Raw genomic sequence first — 18,280 nt, 5'->3', positions numbered from 1 at the left:
GTGTATTTGGGGTGGGCTTATTCTGGCCCACAGCAGGATCTGTGAGCTTGGTGGGTGGCTAGAGACCTCTCACTGCATCTGCACACAAGGAGGCAGAGGAGGACAGTGCAGGCGCTCACAGGAAGGAGATGCTCGCTGGCGTGTGTCCCTTCAGTGGGTCCTGTGGCCAGTAACACTTACCAAGCCGTTTTCATCATGCCAAGTTCAGGCAGATGACAGGTTCACCCCACTTGACAACCTGACCCTGAGTGCTGCGTCTGGATGCCTGCGGGAGAACACGAGGAGCTCTGCATGCACACAGAGCGATCCTTTGGCTGTACCCTCACGTCTTCCAGCAGCCCGCAGGGTAGGGACTCCTTCAGCCAGATGCTGCAGCTCAGCCACTGGGTTTAAAAGGCAAAGTGTAGTATCAGCCCGTGAATTCATCTAATTTCTTTTGTCCCTGGAGAGCACTGGCTCTCCTACCGTGCCCGCTGGTCCCCCAGCCCCTTACAGCTCCCTGTCCCACTGATGCTCCTCTCCCCCAGCCTCTCCCACTACAGGTGCCGCCTCCCCTGGCCCTCACCAAGCCATCTGCTTCCCAAAAGCTTCATAGCAGAGGGATCCAGCTCCCCCAGTGCCTCCTCTCTGGCTTCCAGCGGTTGCGCTCCTAAAGCTTCTCCCATTTGAAACCAGTGGCTCCAGCTCCCTTCTTTGCATTGCCCCTTGACTTTTAGGCCCTCTTGGACCACAGCCATCCTCTCCTTGGCATGGGAGTACTGCTGCCTGCCCTCCGGGGTCCAGAGGAGACAGGAAAGGAGCAGAAGCACAGGGAATGAATCCCCCAAAAGGATGCTGGGTCTGGAGCAGAGCAGGACCCCAGCACATCCCCTCCGGCTGGGGTCCTGCAAGCGAGGGAGAGGGGAGGAGGTAACTTGGCAGGTGAGCAAGTGCGATGGGGCTGAGGGGGTTCGGGCTTTGACCTTGGCCCTGGCAGCTGGCTTACGGGGCAGTGGCATCAGAGGAAATACCAGTGGGTGCTCTGGCACTTCCTGGGACGCCATCGGTTTGCTCGCCCGCTTGCCCCGCTGGAGCAGAGCCACCGCTTGGATAGGAGCTTGCATGACCCTGGATGCCGCGAGCAGTGCCCGATAACAGCCATGGCTCATTTCTTTGTTCTGAGGAAGAGGAATGTCCTTTCTGTCCTCACCTAATTACTTTCTTATGCAGCAGTGGAAAGAATGCTTGTGCCTAAACCTGACACGAGAAAATTATCAACGCCATAAACAAAGCAGCCGAGAGCCCAGGCAGTGCTCAAAGCTACAGCAGGCAACCCTGGAGCAGGATGGCTCAGGGCGCAAGTGGATTCCTCTTCCCTGGAGCTGGTGGGTCACCCCAGGGAAGAAGGAGACTCATGGCATCCCCAGGGGACCGCACCTCCAAAGGAGCCTGCACTTGGAGCCCTGACGGTGGTGGGACTGCAGGAGCCTGTGCCTCCCTAACGGGGCCAGGGAATGAGATGTGCAAACCCAACAAAGCTGTCGACGGCCCTCTAGTACCTCTCGCAGCCACCCCTGGCTGCGGCAGAGCCCAGCCCAGGGAGCTGGCATCCCTTCTCAAATGAGTTTCACTCCGTGTTTACAGTAACCCCCCTGGAGCTGGACACCGAGCCCCTTCCAGCCTCACACGTGCAAACAGGCCTTTGCTTTTGCAGGGACGTGCAGGCACCATTTGATCCCACTTAGGCGCTGCAGCAGAGCAGAGGCTGGCCGAGGGCAGCCTGGCTGCCCTGGGGCTGCCTGGCACAAGGGGCTGCAGACACAGGCTCAGGTGCCTGGGGAGGGGAGCGACTGCATCCCCAGTGCAGGTGGGTGATGCGCAGGTGCTCAGGCACAGGCTCACTGCCTCCCAGCCCTGTGGCTCATTTCGTATTTGGCTATCCCCGAAAACAAACCCATCAGAAATGGGGAAGCGCGGGGTGCGTGGGGACTCATAACACAGGTTGGGCTTCAGCGTGCAGCTCAGTGGGGGCTCAGCAGGCAAACATGAAATACCTCATTTCTCAGGAACTCGCATAGGCAGAGCGCAGACGGTCGGGCTGCTTGCTGCCGAGATCAAACCCGCGCCTGGGAAGAGAGAGCAGCAGCAGAGAGAGGATAGGGCAGCAAGCTGGCAAGCAGAGTTCGACAGCCCGGCCCCCATCAGCAGGGAGCACAGGGCTCTCTGGAGGGGGTGAGCTGCAGGTGGGCAGCTCAAAGTACTCTTTGCTGCCTCCACTTCCCCTTAATTCACCACGTGAACTTCTAGGCAGCAGTGATGGCATCAGAGGAGAGGTCGAGGGCAGACACAGCTGCAGCACCTCTCCAAGTCCACGGTTTCCAGGGCTAGGGTGCCAAGGTGAATGAGGCAGACCTGGAAGCCAGCACAGAACGCAAGGGGCTCATCAGACCCTGCAGAGAAGAGGAGCAAGGGAGGACTGTGCTGTTGGCATGGTCCTTCTCACCTGCCACTGCTACAGCAGGGAAGGAGGGGTGCTTGGGCAGCTGAGGGTTGAAGCTACAGGGCCAGAGGCAGGGGGGGTCAAGGTGGGCTGTGCCTGGAGACACGAGCATGAGTCACATCTCCGTGAGCCCTCTCAAAGGATAGGGAGAAAGGGCTCTTCAGGAGTGTGCTGATGCGGATCCCTCTGCGTCAGGACCCCTCCCACTCTCATTCCCTTACCCGTTGGGTCCACACCAGCTCTACATGACCCCCTTGGGGGCATAGCACCTGGGAGCCATGCTTCCAGGGCCAGTTGGCCCCCAGATGTGGCTCCTGGCACTGTATCCCTTAGATTAATTAGCCCCTTTTCTTCCTCTTCAGAACAGTTCACAACCCCACATGTGCTTCTTCCTTCACTGTGAGCAGACCCCTAACGCGCTGCAGATGGGACACATTCCACGGATTCAGGAGCTGCCTGCAGCTCCCACAGAGGAAGAAGGAGAGCTCCCCCCGCTCGGGCCTGAAGGGCAGGGGAAGGTTGGCTAGCCCCATGGGCTTAAAAATCAGGGTGTGGAGCCAGCCTTTTAGAGGTACAAGTCACAGCTTCTCTGAAAAGAGCCATCTTACACTAGGAGGGAGGGCACGGCAGCCCTGGGGAGCTGGATGGAGAAACAACTTAGAGGCAGCAGTGCAGAGAGACCTCTGGAGCAGATGTCTGTAACCATGGGCATCAGAGAGGCAGGAAAAGCAGCTTCTGAATTTGTGAACACAGCCAGCAAATCCTCCATGGACAGCATTCCCACCCCTCGCCTTTGCCATAAGATACACACAGCTCATCACACTCATGCTTACAGCACCCAGGGAAGGAGACATTCCCACTGGACAGACGAGCCATCCCAGCCAGACACACAGCCTGGCCCTCCAGCTACCTCCACCCACTCTTGGTGCGTCCCTCAGAGCCTTGGGGTACATCTCGGCCTCTCCCTGTGAGGAGGCTGCCAGCAGCCGAGAGCCGTGTAAGCGACGGTTTGTTGTCAGAAAACAGAAGAGAAACTGTCCAGCAGCTCCTAGTCGAAAGCCAAGGTTTGCTGGTTTTATTGTTCCTTCTGCTTTCATTTAACCAGGACCATCTCTGAGATGGAGGAGGGAGGCACAGACCAGCCAAGTGGGTGTCCCACAACTGGACTCCTTGGTTGTGCTGTTGTCTAAACATATGTCCGTGCATTACCAAGGGCTGAGACCACACGCTGGAAAAGAGGTTACAACAGGAGACAAAAACATGCCGCTAGGAAGAAGAAACCTGGAGAGCAGGACCAGATGGCAGAACCCAAGGGATGGGAGTGCAGAGTGAGGCAGAGAGGAGGTTGCTGTGGGCTACTGCTGCAGAAAGGCTCTGGTGGGGCTGGTTGCAGAGCACAGCTGGTCCCTTATTTATCCATCACACTATTTCAAGCCCCTTCAGCAACTCTTCAGGAGAAAAAAACCCTCAGCTAGTATATGACTCATGCAGAGCTACAGCAGCTCAGGGGGACCTGTCCATTTATAATTAATGAAGTCCTGTTTGCAATGATACGACTGCAATCTCCCCTCTCCCCAAGAGGCTGGTCTGGCCTCTCTGCTTCTTTGATACCTGTGGCTAGAACCACACGTGGCGGGGAGAGGGGCCTGGAAACCAGGAAAGCCTGAGCATCCCCAAGGAGCATGGAGGCTGCCCTAACCAGGAAACCCATTCCATCATGCATTCCCTGCAGGAGCAAGCCTGCTCAGGACATCAGCCTGATGGGGGGCTTCAACCAGAGCACTCATTAGTCAGCTGTCCTCACAAAGGGAGGAAAGGAAAGAGGGAAGCAGAACCTCTTGCTATTTTTAAGGGCTGTGACCCACAAAGAGGGAATGCTCCTCACATGGTCAGGGCACTGTTGAGAGGAGTGTGGAAAGGGCCCTGATAGTGTGAATTTCCATAACCTTCTCTTCCCCTTTTCACGGGGGTCTTAATGCCAGGAGGCTTTTCCTGAGGTGGTCATCAAACATCAGCTTGTCACAGACTGGAAGGAAACAGGGAAACGCTGAGGGAAGCAGCTTGAGGATACCCAGGGAGTGTGGGGTGCTCTCCTCAGGGGAAAGTCACCCTTTCTGGTATCTGGTACCACTTCACAGGCAGTGCTTCCCAAGGAGCCCAAAACCTGGAGAAGAGAAAAGATAGAGATCCAAGCAAGATGACCCAACAGCAAAGACAGAAGAAACCAGGCAATCCCCAGACTGTGCTGAATAAGCTTTTCCTGAGAAATTCCTCCCACGCTGAATTTCTCTCAAAAGCACCACATTGCCTTTGCATTACCTTAAACAAAAAGACCAGAAGAAACAAACCTGAATCAAATTTTGAGTTCTACTGAGCATTTGGGATTAAAGTCGTTTCATTCTTGCTTCTGATTCCAAAACAATCTTCCTAAAAAGCAACGACTCTCATTTCCTTCAAGTTGCTATTCCTTAAGACCCTCACTTTGGCTGCCCAGGGCATGGTGAACTTGGACTGCAAGTCCTTCAGCCCATCAGCTTTGCATATCAGAGGAAAACGGATAATGGCCACATAGATCCTGAAATGGGAATGATCGGTGGTGCTGATGTATCTGTATTTTAGTTTGTTTACTCTGCCATCCTGAAATTGCAGGCCCGCTCCCCATCAGAGGATTTTAGGTGCTTTCCTACCAATTTGGGCGCTGGAATAGCTGCATGAGCAGTGATCTCAGCTCATTACAATGCAGTGATTTCAAGTGGATGTTTAATAGCTTATTAGTAAGTGAATCTTAGGAAACTGCAAAAAGTGGCAATTATTAGGTGGTATGTGTTAAAGTAGTCAGTCATCAAGAAATAGACTAGTTCATTGACACTTTACAGTCCCATCGGGTAATGATTAGGATTAGGCTGAGTACCCAATTTCTCAGCTATGACTTCATAGGCTGGGAATCCAGCTCTCCAGTGACATCACAGCTCCAGAAGTCTCCCTCACCACTTGCCACACTGACTCTACTGTCACCCACTCTACACATAGGTGTGGCACACAGCCTTAAGAAAGGGCCCAGACTCTTACAGGAAATAAGAATAATGAGCAATGAGAGTTTAACAAGGAAATAAATGCAGGGCAACTGCAGAGAAGATGAGCAAAGCCCCTTTCCATGCCACACCACATCAGGTCATAATCTTCCGAGAAGAGCAAGGAGCTTGGGATGGGGAAGCATCCACTTCCCACCCAGATGGGGGCCACGCCAGGTACAGAACAAAAACCCATTACAGGATTACAGAGATGGCACTCATGATTTTCCTGCTTCTCCCAGAACTGGGTTTGGAGCTCAGGGCAGAAGCAGGGCCTGCCCTCTCTGCGGATGATTGCCTCTGCCTCTGTGCCAAGCTCTGGCATGCACTTTCAGGCCATGCCTCTACCTCCCTCCCTCTCCCCTTCCCTTCTCTCAGCCTGGCTGAGCAGGCAAGGCAGTCTCGCACAGCTCAAGCGCGCAGCAGTGCCAACAGCCCAGGCGGTCACCTGCACTCCCTCAAGGCTGGAGAGCCCTGACAACAGGGGTGGTGCCTGAGAAGGCAGCTGGCACTGTGGAGGTGGGAGAGATCCTCTCCTTCCTCCCTCCCGGAGGCTGGCCCTGTGCGTCCCTGAGCCAAGGGAAGCACATCCTGGAGGGTGGCAGGGCTGAAGGAGGTGGGGAGCTCCTGATGTGCCTGGGGAACATCCCCACAGCAGCAGCATGAGGCCAGAACTGCCTGCTCCGAGGCTGTGCAAGTTAGGCTGGTCTACAGGCAGCTCCTGCCACAGATGAGCAACAGGAAGGCAGGCAGGCAGGCAGGGCTATGGAGCAGGAAAGGTACTTGCCCAAGCCAGGAGTGCAATTTGGGAGCAGATGAAAATGAAGCAACAGCACCAGCTTGCCTTATGTCCACCAGAAGGGACAAGGGGATGCTGAAGGCTCCTGGCTGGGCACAGGGCATGGCCAGGGCCACCCCAGGTGCAGGAGAAAGTGCTGTCTGTGAGGACCCCTCTCAATGCCACTTTGGTCTCTTGTTCTGTGAGGGGGTGGGACTGATACGGCCTTGACTTTCCTCAGCGCTGCCCCTGGCCTGAGTTACCCCTGCCTTGCTGTCTACTTTCAGCAAAGGCAGCTGCCCCTATGGCACATGCTGCCTACCTTGTTGCTCTCAGTCAAGCTCTGCTTCCCTGCAAGCCTGGCCGGCTCCGTATGGCCTCTGGAGAGTATGAACGTCACTGACAAAGCCTTTAGGCTACAAAAATCACCTAGCGGTACCAGCAGATCTAAAATCCTATGTGAGAGCAAGTTTGGGGGTTTAGGGGGTAGGGGGATAGACCATCAGCGTGGCTCTCATCTCTGAGCCTGCAGGCACCATGTGTAGCTAAGGCAGTGTGGTATCAGCACCTTGTGCCCTGCCTCATCCCCACAGGCTTCCTGGAGCCTGCACCCAGGGCTGGCTGCCCTCCCTACACCAGAGGGCTGGTGCCTCCCTCTCTGGCAGCGCACTGCTGCCACCGGTCCTCCCACTGGGACTGCGCTTCTCCCCAGCACAGCTTTCAGGAGCCAGATCTGGGCCCAGCAGCAGGACACCTTCCCCAGCCCAGGGGGGATGCCCGCTTTTCAGGCCAAAGGCACACATGAAGTTTTGTCCAAGGAAGCAGCTGCCCCATTTCAGTTCCCCTGGCAATGCTGACAGGGAGCTGCTGTGACCTGCAGTGCCTCCCAGACCACAAAGCTGCTGGAGAGGTCGAGGCAAACCACAGAAAATACCACAGAGGCTGGTGGCCAGCTCTAGCCCTGTGCTTCCTCACCAGGACAGATCTGACCAAGGCTGATGCACCCATGTTGCCCATACGACCAGGGCAGCCTCTTCTGAGACAGCTCCAGTGCTGCTAAGCAGAGGCTGCAGGTTGAGGGATATTCTGGCTTGCCCCTTTCTTCTCTTACAGTCTGACTCCGGGTTGCCATGAACTACGGCTGACCTACAGCTCTCTGCCTCACCTGTCCCTGCCCCAGTATCCATATCCTATATGGCACCAGCCCCTTGGCCCCTGCTCAGCTCAAGCCTCCAGCTGGCTTTGGGGCCACTGCTAGAAACATTATAGCACACCTGTTCTTCAGATGAGGGTTTACAGCCAAGGCTAGCACATCTGGATTGTAAAATAGACATTTGGAAGTTTATCAACATGTTTCCAAACAGTCTGGGTATGGCAGAGACTCTGTCTCGATGCTTTAGTGGAGGAAGCAGCTGGGCTGGAAGGATGGTTCGGTGCCCTTCTCACGCCCCGTGCAGGCTAGGCCAAGCCCCACACACATACGCACACCCCAGAAACCAAACTGTCTCTTCCTGACACTAGTGGTCCAGGAAGCCGTGTCAGCAAGACTCTAGGAGGGAAATGGGGAAGTGAAATCCAGTGCCCTTCCCACCCCAGAACCTGCTGACACAGCTGCACCGAGCCTAGACTTCAGCCAAACATCTCCCAGAAACACCGCCTGCTCAGAAAATTGGTTGAGAATCTGCACCATATGCACTGGGGGGCAGAAACTGACTCCATCAGCTTGGTCCTGTGCAAAGCTCAGCCACCAACAGTCTCCAGAGCTCTTGCTCTCAGCAAAGTCCTGATCAGCAGCAGCATCAAGCTGCCACTAATGAGTTTGTCAGCACCAAGCAGATCTAAAGGAGGAACATGGCCCACTACCCTGAGTTGTTTCACGTGCATGGCTCCCCTCATTGTATTAGTTTCTCAGATGTGCAGCTCTCACACTCGTGCTAACAACAGACCTCCCACGCAAGCGTTCAGTAACATACTCTGATTTTGGTCTCTTCCCAGCCATCCCTCGCCAACAGAAACACAGCTGTTACTTCGGGGTGTGAGTGACACAGGGGCAAGAGATGCAGAAGACCTCTAAAGCTGATGGAGCAGGAGGTAGCTCTGCCCCCAGCATGCAGGACAGCTTTGGTAACATGGTGGTAGTTGCTTCCCACAAGATGTTCAGATGGCCTAGGCTAAGGTCAGAGCAGCTGATGGAGAATCCTCCTGACAGTAAAGCAAAACGATGCTAGATACAGATGTGCTCTCCAAAACTGCTCCCCTCATTCTCACCCTGCAATAGCCTGGCTGGTAGCTGGCAAGCTCTCCTCATCTCCTTCCATTTTGCCAGTCCACCTGCAGGTGAAGGCAACATTCCTGTCCTGCAGTACTGACTGCCACACTATGCTCTCATCAACCCTGAAGGAGAGGCCACTCTGCTAACCCAGTGGCTGAGCACTGCACAAATATCTACAGGAACTGGCAAAGGTGGCACAAAAGGAGACACTTCTTTCAAGCTAGATCGGTCTCTTCACTCCTCTGCAATGCAGTAGATGATAAATGTATTTATACCTATTTTACAGCCCTTTGGAGGCTTGGGCAGACCTGGATTCTTTCATCAGCTCCATCTGAGTGAATCTCTTCCCTCTCTAACCCATGTGCTCTCAGTAATATTGAACCACCTCTTTAGAGGCACCAATTCAAACTGGTTCCAAGCTCAGAGCACTTCAGTGGAGGAGGCTGGGGAGACACAAGGGTGTGAAGGTCTGGCATAACACCAAACCTTCAAACACTGTACCTGCAGCGGTGGAAACGCAAATGCATTTCTATAGCGCTTTGCACTCAGCCAGATTCTTTGTCCTTATGTATCCATTTCAAAAGCCTGGTATTGGGGCTGCAAAGCTCCCCAAAAATCCTGGAATTAAAAGCAACCTGACTTAGGTGAATGCATGGAAGAGCATCAGCATAGAGAAACCTGACAACTTCTAAACAGAGCCCATGACAACGGGTGCGGGGCACTGCCCCACAGTGCTGATGCTGGGACCCAAGTTCAGTCCTGGCTCTGACACAGGCTTCTTCTGTCATCTCAGGTGAACCATCTAGCTTCAGCCCTCAGGTACAAAGTGGAAAAGAGATCACCCCACACGCCCACTCTGTGTTTGCCCATATGCCTTGCTGGGCCCTCTGGCACTAGAGTGAGCCGCGTTACATAGAACAAAAGGCATATTGTAGGAAAAAAGTCTGAATTAACATGAGAGCTGTACACATGCCACTGCTTAAGGAAAACAAGCATGTTTAACTGCACCTACCACTGGGCACGTATAACGTTGTCTGAAGTCCATGCTAGGGCCAAGTTCACTACTGGATACTTCTTCCATGCGACCTGGAGAACCTCCAAAGATGCTAGCAGCAATTGAGGGTGAAAGGCACTGCAAGACATGACAGAGGAGAACAGGTTGGAAAATAAGGAAAAGGGATTCAAAACATCATTTGGATCTTACCAACCAAATTCCCCTCTTGCATCTGGATGTGCCAGTAGGCTCATCTGCCCAGACCATCCCAGATGGTGTATTTTTACCGATAGAGGAGGCAATGTAGCTTTGCATTTCTCAGTAAATTGAGCTGGTCACCTCTAAGCTTCCAGGTCACTGGGTCTGCTGTCTCTTCTTCCCTCCCTGGAGCATAAATCTGACCCCCACCCCAGGCCCTCTCTCCCCGAGGCAGGCAGGTCCTGCTCATGACAGCCAGCGCTTTGTTCAGCAGCTGAGCCAATACTTCCTCCCAAGGGAGAGCCTAACTCTGCAGAGGCAAAGGTCAAGTGTGCTCTTCCCAAAGCTGAGGATTTGCCTTTGCCACCTAATCCAGGCTGAGATCTCGCAGCCGGCACAGAGCTCCTCCCAAGGCTGGGAACACAGCCTTTGCAGGCAGAGGAAGGAGTGTGCCTGGGGCACAGGTACAAGGGGAGAGACCGAACATCTGCCCTTCACCACAAGCCTTCAGGGCACCAGCAAGGAGGCAGCTAGAAAAACAAACCCTCACCAGATACTTCATTGCTATTTTGTGATACAACCTTGCCCTTGCCCCCACCAGTTCAGGCCTAATGCCAAAGATGGCCAAATGGCTGTTGGTGCCTAACTTCCACATTGTTTTACAGCCATGCCTCCTTTAAGGAGGAGTGGAAGCAAGCCCAGCTTAACCCTGGGCAAGCCAGTGCCTGGAGGCAGCAGCTCAGATGGCTTCCAGCAGCACTCTGCTGTGCCCAGGAACACTCCTACTCTGCAGGGCTCAGCCACAGCCCTGCAAGGAGCAGTGTGGGCAAGGGAGCAATGAAGGACCCCATCACTCTGGTTTCGCAGTGGAGGTGAGGAGAAAACACGTTCCTACTGTTCTCGCCTCAGCCAGCCATGAGCCTCCCAGCCACGGCCAAGCAAGCAGGTGGTCCTGGCAGTGGAGAGCATCCCCTGGTGCTCTCCCACACAATCGCAGACTGGTTGAGGTAGGATGGGACCTCTGGAGATGGTCCCGTCCAGCCCCCTGCTCAGGCCAGGATGCTCATGGCCGCATTTCTGAACCCCTCTGAGGATGGAGGCTCCACAGCCTCCCTGGGCAGCCTCCTTCAGCACTGTTCACTCTGATCTGACCTCTAACACAGGTGGCCATCGGCCACCTTTGCTGCAATGGGTTTGGTCACCACCAGAGGAGCTGGGGATGCCTCTCTTGGGGACATGACATCAATGGACCCAGAAAACGCTCTTGGCTGCACCTCCTGGCTCCAGTCCCCAAGGGGCTCCCTCAGCTCCCAAGTTACAGGGCTGTGTTCAGGACGCTAAGCCCAGAGTGAAATGGGGGCGTCCCTCTCAATTGCACTGACCATGCAAACACAGCACTAGTGGATCCAGCCCTTGCTGTTTCCCTCCATTTCTTCCTTTCTGTTCAAGGCAACTGAAGAAGCGGGGGCGGGGGGGGGGGCAACGGGACGACACACACATCATTTGGCAGGAAGACGTTCTTCTTTCAGAGTCAATTGACTCTGAGATCGAGGAGGATTAACCCTACAGCCCCTCCATAAACACCAGACTCCTCCACGGCCATCCCCCCCACTGGCCCCACAGTCAGCACGGATCCACGAGGATCCCAGGCCCACAAGCCTGTTTTCACGGATCTGTGCCATTTTACCTCCTGGTGCTTTTCTGGTTCTCATTATCTCCGCAGAGCTGATGACACTTAGACATTTCATCTCCCTGGAGGCTTTTTCTGGCGCTTTAAGTCTGATTTATGCAATGCAGCCATGGCTGTCCTGATCACCCACGCTCACCTCTGGCTTGTTAACATGCTGGCTGGCCAAGGACCCTTCCCCTCCCGCCAGCAGATCTGAACCAGGCTGAACCTCTGCACCCACCGGAGTTAAAGCCTTGGCAGCTTTCTCCTCCTATTCCTTTCCCTCTCATTCATGGCTGGTCATTAATCACAGCAGCCTCTTTCCACAGGGGACCTGCCTCCACAGACCCAGACCTGCCCCTGCAGCTGCCAGGGGAAGTCCCAGGGGCAGGCACTGAACAAGGGCAAACGCAATTAGCAGTCATCAGGTAATGCTACCAATAACCTTAGCCTGGTCATTAACCCCAGCTGCTCGGAGGGCATCACCAACTCAGAGTCCCTCCCCAGTCCAGTGGGATGCTTCTGGAGGGGAAAGCAGCCTTTTCTCCAGCCTTGTGTCTTCTGCTCTTGTTAAAAACCAGTTCAGAAACACAACAGTTTGGGATCTAAACAGCTCTTAACACTTATCACTGCCTGTTCCCAGAAGCAAATCCAAATCCAAAGTACAGCTACAACACATGTATATCTGTTTGCGACACCTCATTGGAGGAATTAAAGAGCGACAATGATACTGTACTCGGGACACAATGACAACTGCTTCCATCTAGCCAAACAAGACTGAGGCCAAGGCTGGTCCAGCCTACTAAATGGTGCTAGAGCTTCAGGCTGGGCATGGTACCAAACATTACAATGGAGCCCCTCTACATGGCCCCTAGACATCTTTGCATTTGCGGGCCTGGCGACCTTTCCAAGCTTCTCTCCACCATCCTTCTATTTCTTTTCAGGCTGTTTCTTGCTCCTTGTCCACACTGTCTGCACAAGCTATTTTGCAGGAGGGAGAGTCATCTCTCATGAGCTGTCTGCATTTTACCTAATGCAAGGTGGGGTAAACTGCCTCTGCAAGGCAAACCTTGCACCTCTGTGTTGTACTTGGATGCATCTGTCTTGCTTGTGTTATGGGAAGGGCCTGTGCTCTATCCAAGTCAACCACTGCTGCCACCTGGAGAGGAAGGGTGACAGCGCTGTAACCTGGATACCCTGCACATTCCCTCTGAGACCTTTGCAGCACTCACATCCAGCCAGGCCCGCTGGGGAGGAGAATTGAATGAGGGCAGCTGGACAGGAGCCCTGCAAGCCAGCCAGGCCTCCACATACCGGCCACAGAATTTGCATCCGAAGCCGCTAACAAATGAGGTGAAGGAAAAGTCTGGAACAGGGACCAAGTCTGGTCGCGGTTTGAGTCCTGACTCGAGAGCAGCTGGCGCAGCCTGGCAGGCAATACACAACTCAGCTGTCCCAAACACCCTTGCTGAGCTGAAACTTCCTCCAGCGTGGGCCAAGCACACCGTTCCACCTCCTTGAACTCCTGCAGTCTGGTAAAATTACAGGTAAGGAAAGAATCCTCTGCCCCCCTCCCAAAGCAGACTTAATGCATCTAAGATGCAAGGGGGGAGTGGAGTCAAAAGAGCAGCTGTCGAAAGTGGTTTGCAGTGATTCACCACAACTGACCCCCCCCCTCCAAACTCATAGGCCCCAAGACCCCAACAACATGTCATCTAGAGCACAAGTGTTCCTCAGCTCTCACCATGCCATGAGGTCCCCTCATAACACGGGTGCCCTTTACTACTCTGCTTGCAGAGCTGGGGCAGGCTTGCTTCCGACTGTATGCCATCCAGAGCCTCCACCAAGGTCCAGAGAAGGGAGCACGAGGTGCTCTGAGGGGTAGAAGGGACATGGAGGCCAAGGCTCAGGGGTTATGTGGCATTGTAAGAACCCAGTACCTGTGGGTGTTGGGGTGAGAGGTACCGTGGGGTCAGATTTTTCTATCGCTACAGCTTCGGAGATTTCCCTCTTTCCATCTGCCTTCCCACCAACTGCTGAGGCGACTGCAAGGGAGAGGAGGTTTGCAAGGGTCACTCTTGGGCCAAAGCAGATGGAAAGGACCTGCTGCAACCATTTTACTAGAGATGGGCCAGACAGCTGCAACATGCCCCTCAGCACCGCTGACGGCTCACTGGATCGTCCAGCACACAGAGAGTACCAGGGCAAAAGGGGCTGGCTCACAACTGCACACACCGCCCTGGAGGCTCGCTTGCCATGACGAAGGGTTTGCAGCTGGACAAAGGAGTGAATTAACAAGTTGTTTAAGCCCTTCATTGGAGGCCTGAGCGAACAGATGCTGCCAGGAGCTGGTCTCTCCCCCTCCTGGGGACGGTCCTAAGGACAGAGATGGTTTTTCACAGTGCTCCCCAAGGGGGAGAACCAGCAGCACCTTTGTTTGCTACACAGAGCTCCAGGGCCTTCTCCTCCCCCTGCACCTTTGAACCCGCTCCAGACTTCTCAGCCCTGCAGGCCTCCAAACCTGGCCTGCTGCAGACCTAATTAACTCCCTTGTTCATTTATGGTCTTTTGTTACTAAAGCAAGTAATTGGTGCACAGAGGCAGCAGATCCTTGTGTGTGCTCACATGGACCTGACTGCTCCCTTCGGTCTGCTGGGGAAGCCCTTTCCTGCTCACCAAGGGTGCCCGCAGTCCCTCTCCGCAGCCAGCTGCTTCAGGATCACCTACAGAGAGCACTCCGCCTCCCTGTTTCCAGCAAGCTCCCTCCGCACCTTTGCGGCCATCAGAAGACACCAAAGTCTTCTCAGGGCATGACACCTTCGAATTCAAGAAAAAGTTTGTCTGGACCGCGGACCGCACCCTAGCCCCATCTGCCTCGCTAGCACGGAGACACCCCTCAGGGTTTCTCGTCACTCCCTTTTGTTTGCGTGTTTGCTCATGCACACATGCACGCCCAGAAGCCTCCAGCTCAGCAGGCAGGCACAGACACCAGGCCTGGCAGTGATGCTGCCACACTAGTTTCTCCCCCCATTGGTTTGCACGCAGCCGGATGGATGGATGAAGAACACGACCCCACTGCTCTTTTACCCCCCACCCCCCCTCGTCGTCCCCCCCCGTGTTCCCTCTTAACCCTGACACCACAAGCATGGAGAACAGCAGAGAGCGGCAGGGCCCTTTCACAGGGGAATATCTGGAGGATTATCCCAGGGCTCCTGGACCAAACAGGCAGCTCCTCAGCCTTTGGAAACCTCCCTTGCCTTTGTTCCTTGGCCTTCTAGTGTTGGGGGAAGGGATCCCAACGAACATGTTTGTGCTGTTCTTCTTAATAGGGTGTTGTGTAACACAGAGGGAAGTGACTACACCGGGGACCCCAGCTGAGAACAGAGACTTTAATCCTGCTGCCCAGGGAAAACTTGGAAAAAATACCTACATCTGTTCCGTTGCATTAGGCTCATGGCTCAGAGGCTGACAGCTGAACCTGGCTGCTCATGATGCCAAGGTATGGCCCCTGCCAAACAGTGCCAGGGTAAATTACCATGACTGATTAGAAAGGCAAAAGGCAGCCAGAGAAAACTGGGGAGGGAGCTCTCCCTGTGCAGGTTTCTGGAGAAGGGAAAAGGCCAAGCCAGAGTGCATCAGGGCACTTTGTCTTCTACACTACCACACTGGCAAACAGAGCAGAGAAGGAGCGATAGTGGAAGATAACAGGGCAGGGGATAAGATGCAGGGAGAGGCAGGAAGATGAGGAGGCAGAGGAAAAACCACAGCTGCATTGACCTCTCCATGGGGCTCACCAAAGATGGGCTTCAGGAGGCAATGCTCCTCATCGAACCTGTGCTAGGCTGAGGCCACAGAGGGAAAAAGGTGCTCTTGTATCTACAAGCAGGGTTCATGGCTTGAGAAGGGTACAAGGCAGCTGTTGGCCTTGCAGAGCAGTGCACACTCTCCCTGCCATGAGTCTGCCAGCTCTAGGACATGTAAGATCACAGGTGTGGGGCTCCCTCACCCAGCACTGCAACACAGCTCCCTTCCAGGCTCAGGCTGTCATCACCTCACATCCATCCAACAGCTCAGAGAGGAGTATAAAGGAAATCAGCTATACAGGGAACAGAACAACACTACTGAAATTTGGCTAATAGCAGACACCTAGATGCTCTGGAAACATGTCAAAGACTTCTCACCATATTTGGCAGGGCTCGACATTGATACACCCACTGGGAACACAGTAGGTGCTGCACTGAGACCACAGGGCATGAAGGAGAGCCCCTTCTCTGTGCAGCCCCTCTTACAGACACACCAGGATGCTGAGGGTGGCCCTCGTCTAGACAGGAGAGGGTTTCTGGAAAGCCATTAACACCCAGTTCTGTGAAGGATCTGCCTGTTCTTTATTCAAGTATTAAATTGGCTCAACCCTAATTAGCATGACATCTATGACAGGATTAAAGCAGATTCTGCTTTCCTCTTCCTGCCTAGGGCCACCAGCTGCCAAACACTCCTCCAGGTCTGCATCCTGCACAGGACAGTGGCTAGCTTCAAGAGAAACAGAAAGCAAGCTCCTTTCTAACTCCTGTCCATCAGAGGCAGGTTTTGGCCCTGAAGCAGGAAGGTTTGTTTGCTTTAAATCTTATTTAACCATGGATGTTTTCATTATCCACATCCATGTCACGCTCTTTTATCCGCCCTTAGGAGGACAGGGAGGAAAGCTCTTGCTTTCCTCAGTCCATCTGTGGAGCAGACAGATTTGATTAGCCACGTGCTTGTTGCCTTTCAATCCCTGCTGGCTGGCTCTTTGACCTTGTTCAACAAGACACAGGGATCATGAGAAGCTGTGTGTTTCCTCAGCACTCCTCAGCCTTTTATAAACTTCTACTTCAACACCACAACCTCATATCAGACTCTGGTCCTCTATCCGTCTCCATAGGCTACCTCTTCACACAATCCTAAACCTCCAGTACTGAACTGAGCCCTTGAGGAGCAGGGATCCTGCTGAGAAATGCAGCCAGATGCCTTCTGATCCGTGAGCATTTCTGCACTAGAATCTAAAGATGCCTCTTGGGTCCAACACCACCGGTCCCATGACTCTTTACCACCTTCCTCCCCTCTGCTGTTGCTGTTTGATCTCCTGCCTTTCCCTCTGCTCCTTACACTGTGGGGGAGCAGATCTGTCAAGGTCAGAGCCTCAGGCCTGAGCTGGCTCGGCAGCACCAAGTGCATTACACCTCACTAATGTGTTTGGTATGCGGCTCCTCTGAAACCGTGCCACTTCACACTTGAATTGCAGCTCAGCCCTGCTCAGGAGGAGGAACCAGAGGGGCTGAGGCACAGCAGAGCCGACTCCTAGAAAGACATTCCCAGAGCACCTTCCAAAACGACTTCCAACAGGCTACTGACACTGCTGACTGCAAAGCGCGAGGTTAGCTGGGCCAAGCCACCTCTACTCAAACAACCTGATGCAGAGTATCCAAGGCAGGCACTGCCTGTAGAGAGACCACTTCAGGACAGTTGCCCCCTGAGGGTGGTTACAGGGTCCTTTTTCCCTCCTGTCCCTGGAGCTGCTGTATTGCTGCAGTCACCTACTGCATCTCATCCAAGCTCGTGTCAGCTTCCACTCCCCCAGGCTCTCTGGAAAGGCTAGTGGTACCTGCAGTTAATAAAAAAAGTCCACTTTGTTATAATGAGCCCTAAAAGGATAATATCAGCTCAATTCTGCTTTCCTGGTCCATGCGTTAAAACTCTCTCTCCCCTCGCAAACTGATGACTAATCTGTGTCTCAAAGCCTGAGGGAATACATCTAATCTGGTTAGTGTTACTGCTGTTTGTTCATATTAAACACATTATTCTTACTAAACTATTGTCGTGAGTCTCCTGAGAGACAGTGCTGCAGGTTAATCATACATATGTAAATCCAACTTCCTTTCATGCATTTTAAATGTGTGGCCTGTTGGAAAACAAAAGGGCAAGGGGAAGCTGCGCAACAGGGACTTGTGTAGAACCAGGGGATGCTTCCTAGATGCTCACTTCTTATACTCTTCAGTTTGGGGATTAGAAGCACAACAACAGAATCTGCCAGCCAACTCGTTTGCTAGACTAAGAGGTAGTGCTGAACAAAAAAAAAAAACCCAAACCCGATACAACAGTAACCCAAACTGCAGGGTTTCAAGAGAGCTGAAGTTGGCCACTCTTAAACCTGACCAGCTCAAGTTGACTATCGGTCTCCCTCTGGTGGCCAACCAGCCGCAGTCACCGTCTGTTGGCAGAAGAGGGCTGCCACATTGCTACCTGTCCCTGCACCGAGGCACCTGGAGCATCCCCGAGCCCGCGGCAGCACGGCTCGGCTCGGAGGGGCAGCACGGCTCGGCTCGGAGGGGCAGCACGGCTCGGCTCGGAGGGGCAGCACGGCTCGGCTCGGAGGGGCAGCACGGCTTCAGAGCATCGAGCTGAGTCAAGGAGCATGGCAGACCTCGGCACCAGGACAGATGTCATGAAAGTCTTCTAAGAAGAAAAAGATTCATTACCAGAACAGCCAGCATCTGCCCAGTCCCTCCAATTTGACAGCCTTAGGGCTCTCTACAACTAGGCCCTCGATTTTTAATAGCAATACTGTTTAGCACTAGGAGCCCCCATCTTGAAACAGGACCCCCTTGTGCAAGGAGCTATACAACATCCAGACACAGAGAGACTGTCTGCTGTTTAGAATGAGGAATGAGATATAGAAAGGACAGATGAGAAAGAGACCAGGATGAGAGCAAGCAGAAGGAAAACAAGACAACACCAGTCAGCATAAGAGATAGTAGTCAGTGAGATGCTCTCAATAGGTGA

At 53.8% G+C, this 18,280-nt stretch overlaps 1 protein-coding gene across 1 annotated transcript in view; it reads right to left on the bottom strand.

Annotated features, from left to right (window-relative positions):
• LTBP2 (latent transforming growth factor beta binding protein 2) overlaps window positions 1-18,280 on the bottom strand; it is a 98,582-nt gene that overhangs the window by 74,836 nt on the left and 5,466 nt on the right. Inside the window, exon 2 of the mRNA XM_069783877.1 lies at window positions 9,613-9,732. Coding sequence (XP_069639978.1) covers window positions 9,613-9,732 — 120 coding nt within the window. The remainder of the gene's footprint in view (window positions 1-9,612; window positions 9,733-18,280) is intronic.

Source organism: Haliaeetus albicilla, chromosome 5 (assembly GCF_947461875.1).
Source record: "Haliaeetus albicilla chromosome 5, bHalAlb1.1, whole genome shotgun sequence".
Taxonomy (NCBI): Eukaryota; Metazoa; Chordata; class Aves; order Accipitriformes; family Accipitridae; genus Haliaeetus; species Haliaeetus albicilla.
Note: the sequence above shows the minus strand (reverse complement) of the source record. Positions and strands in the feature narration are given on the sequence as shown.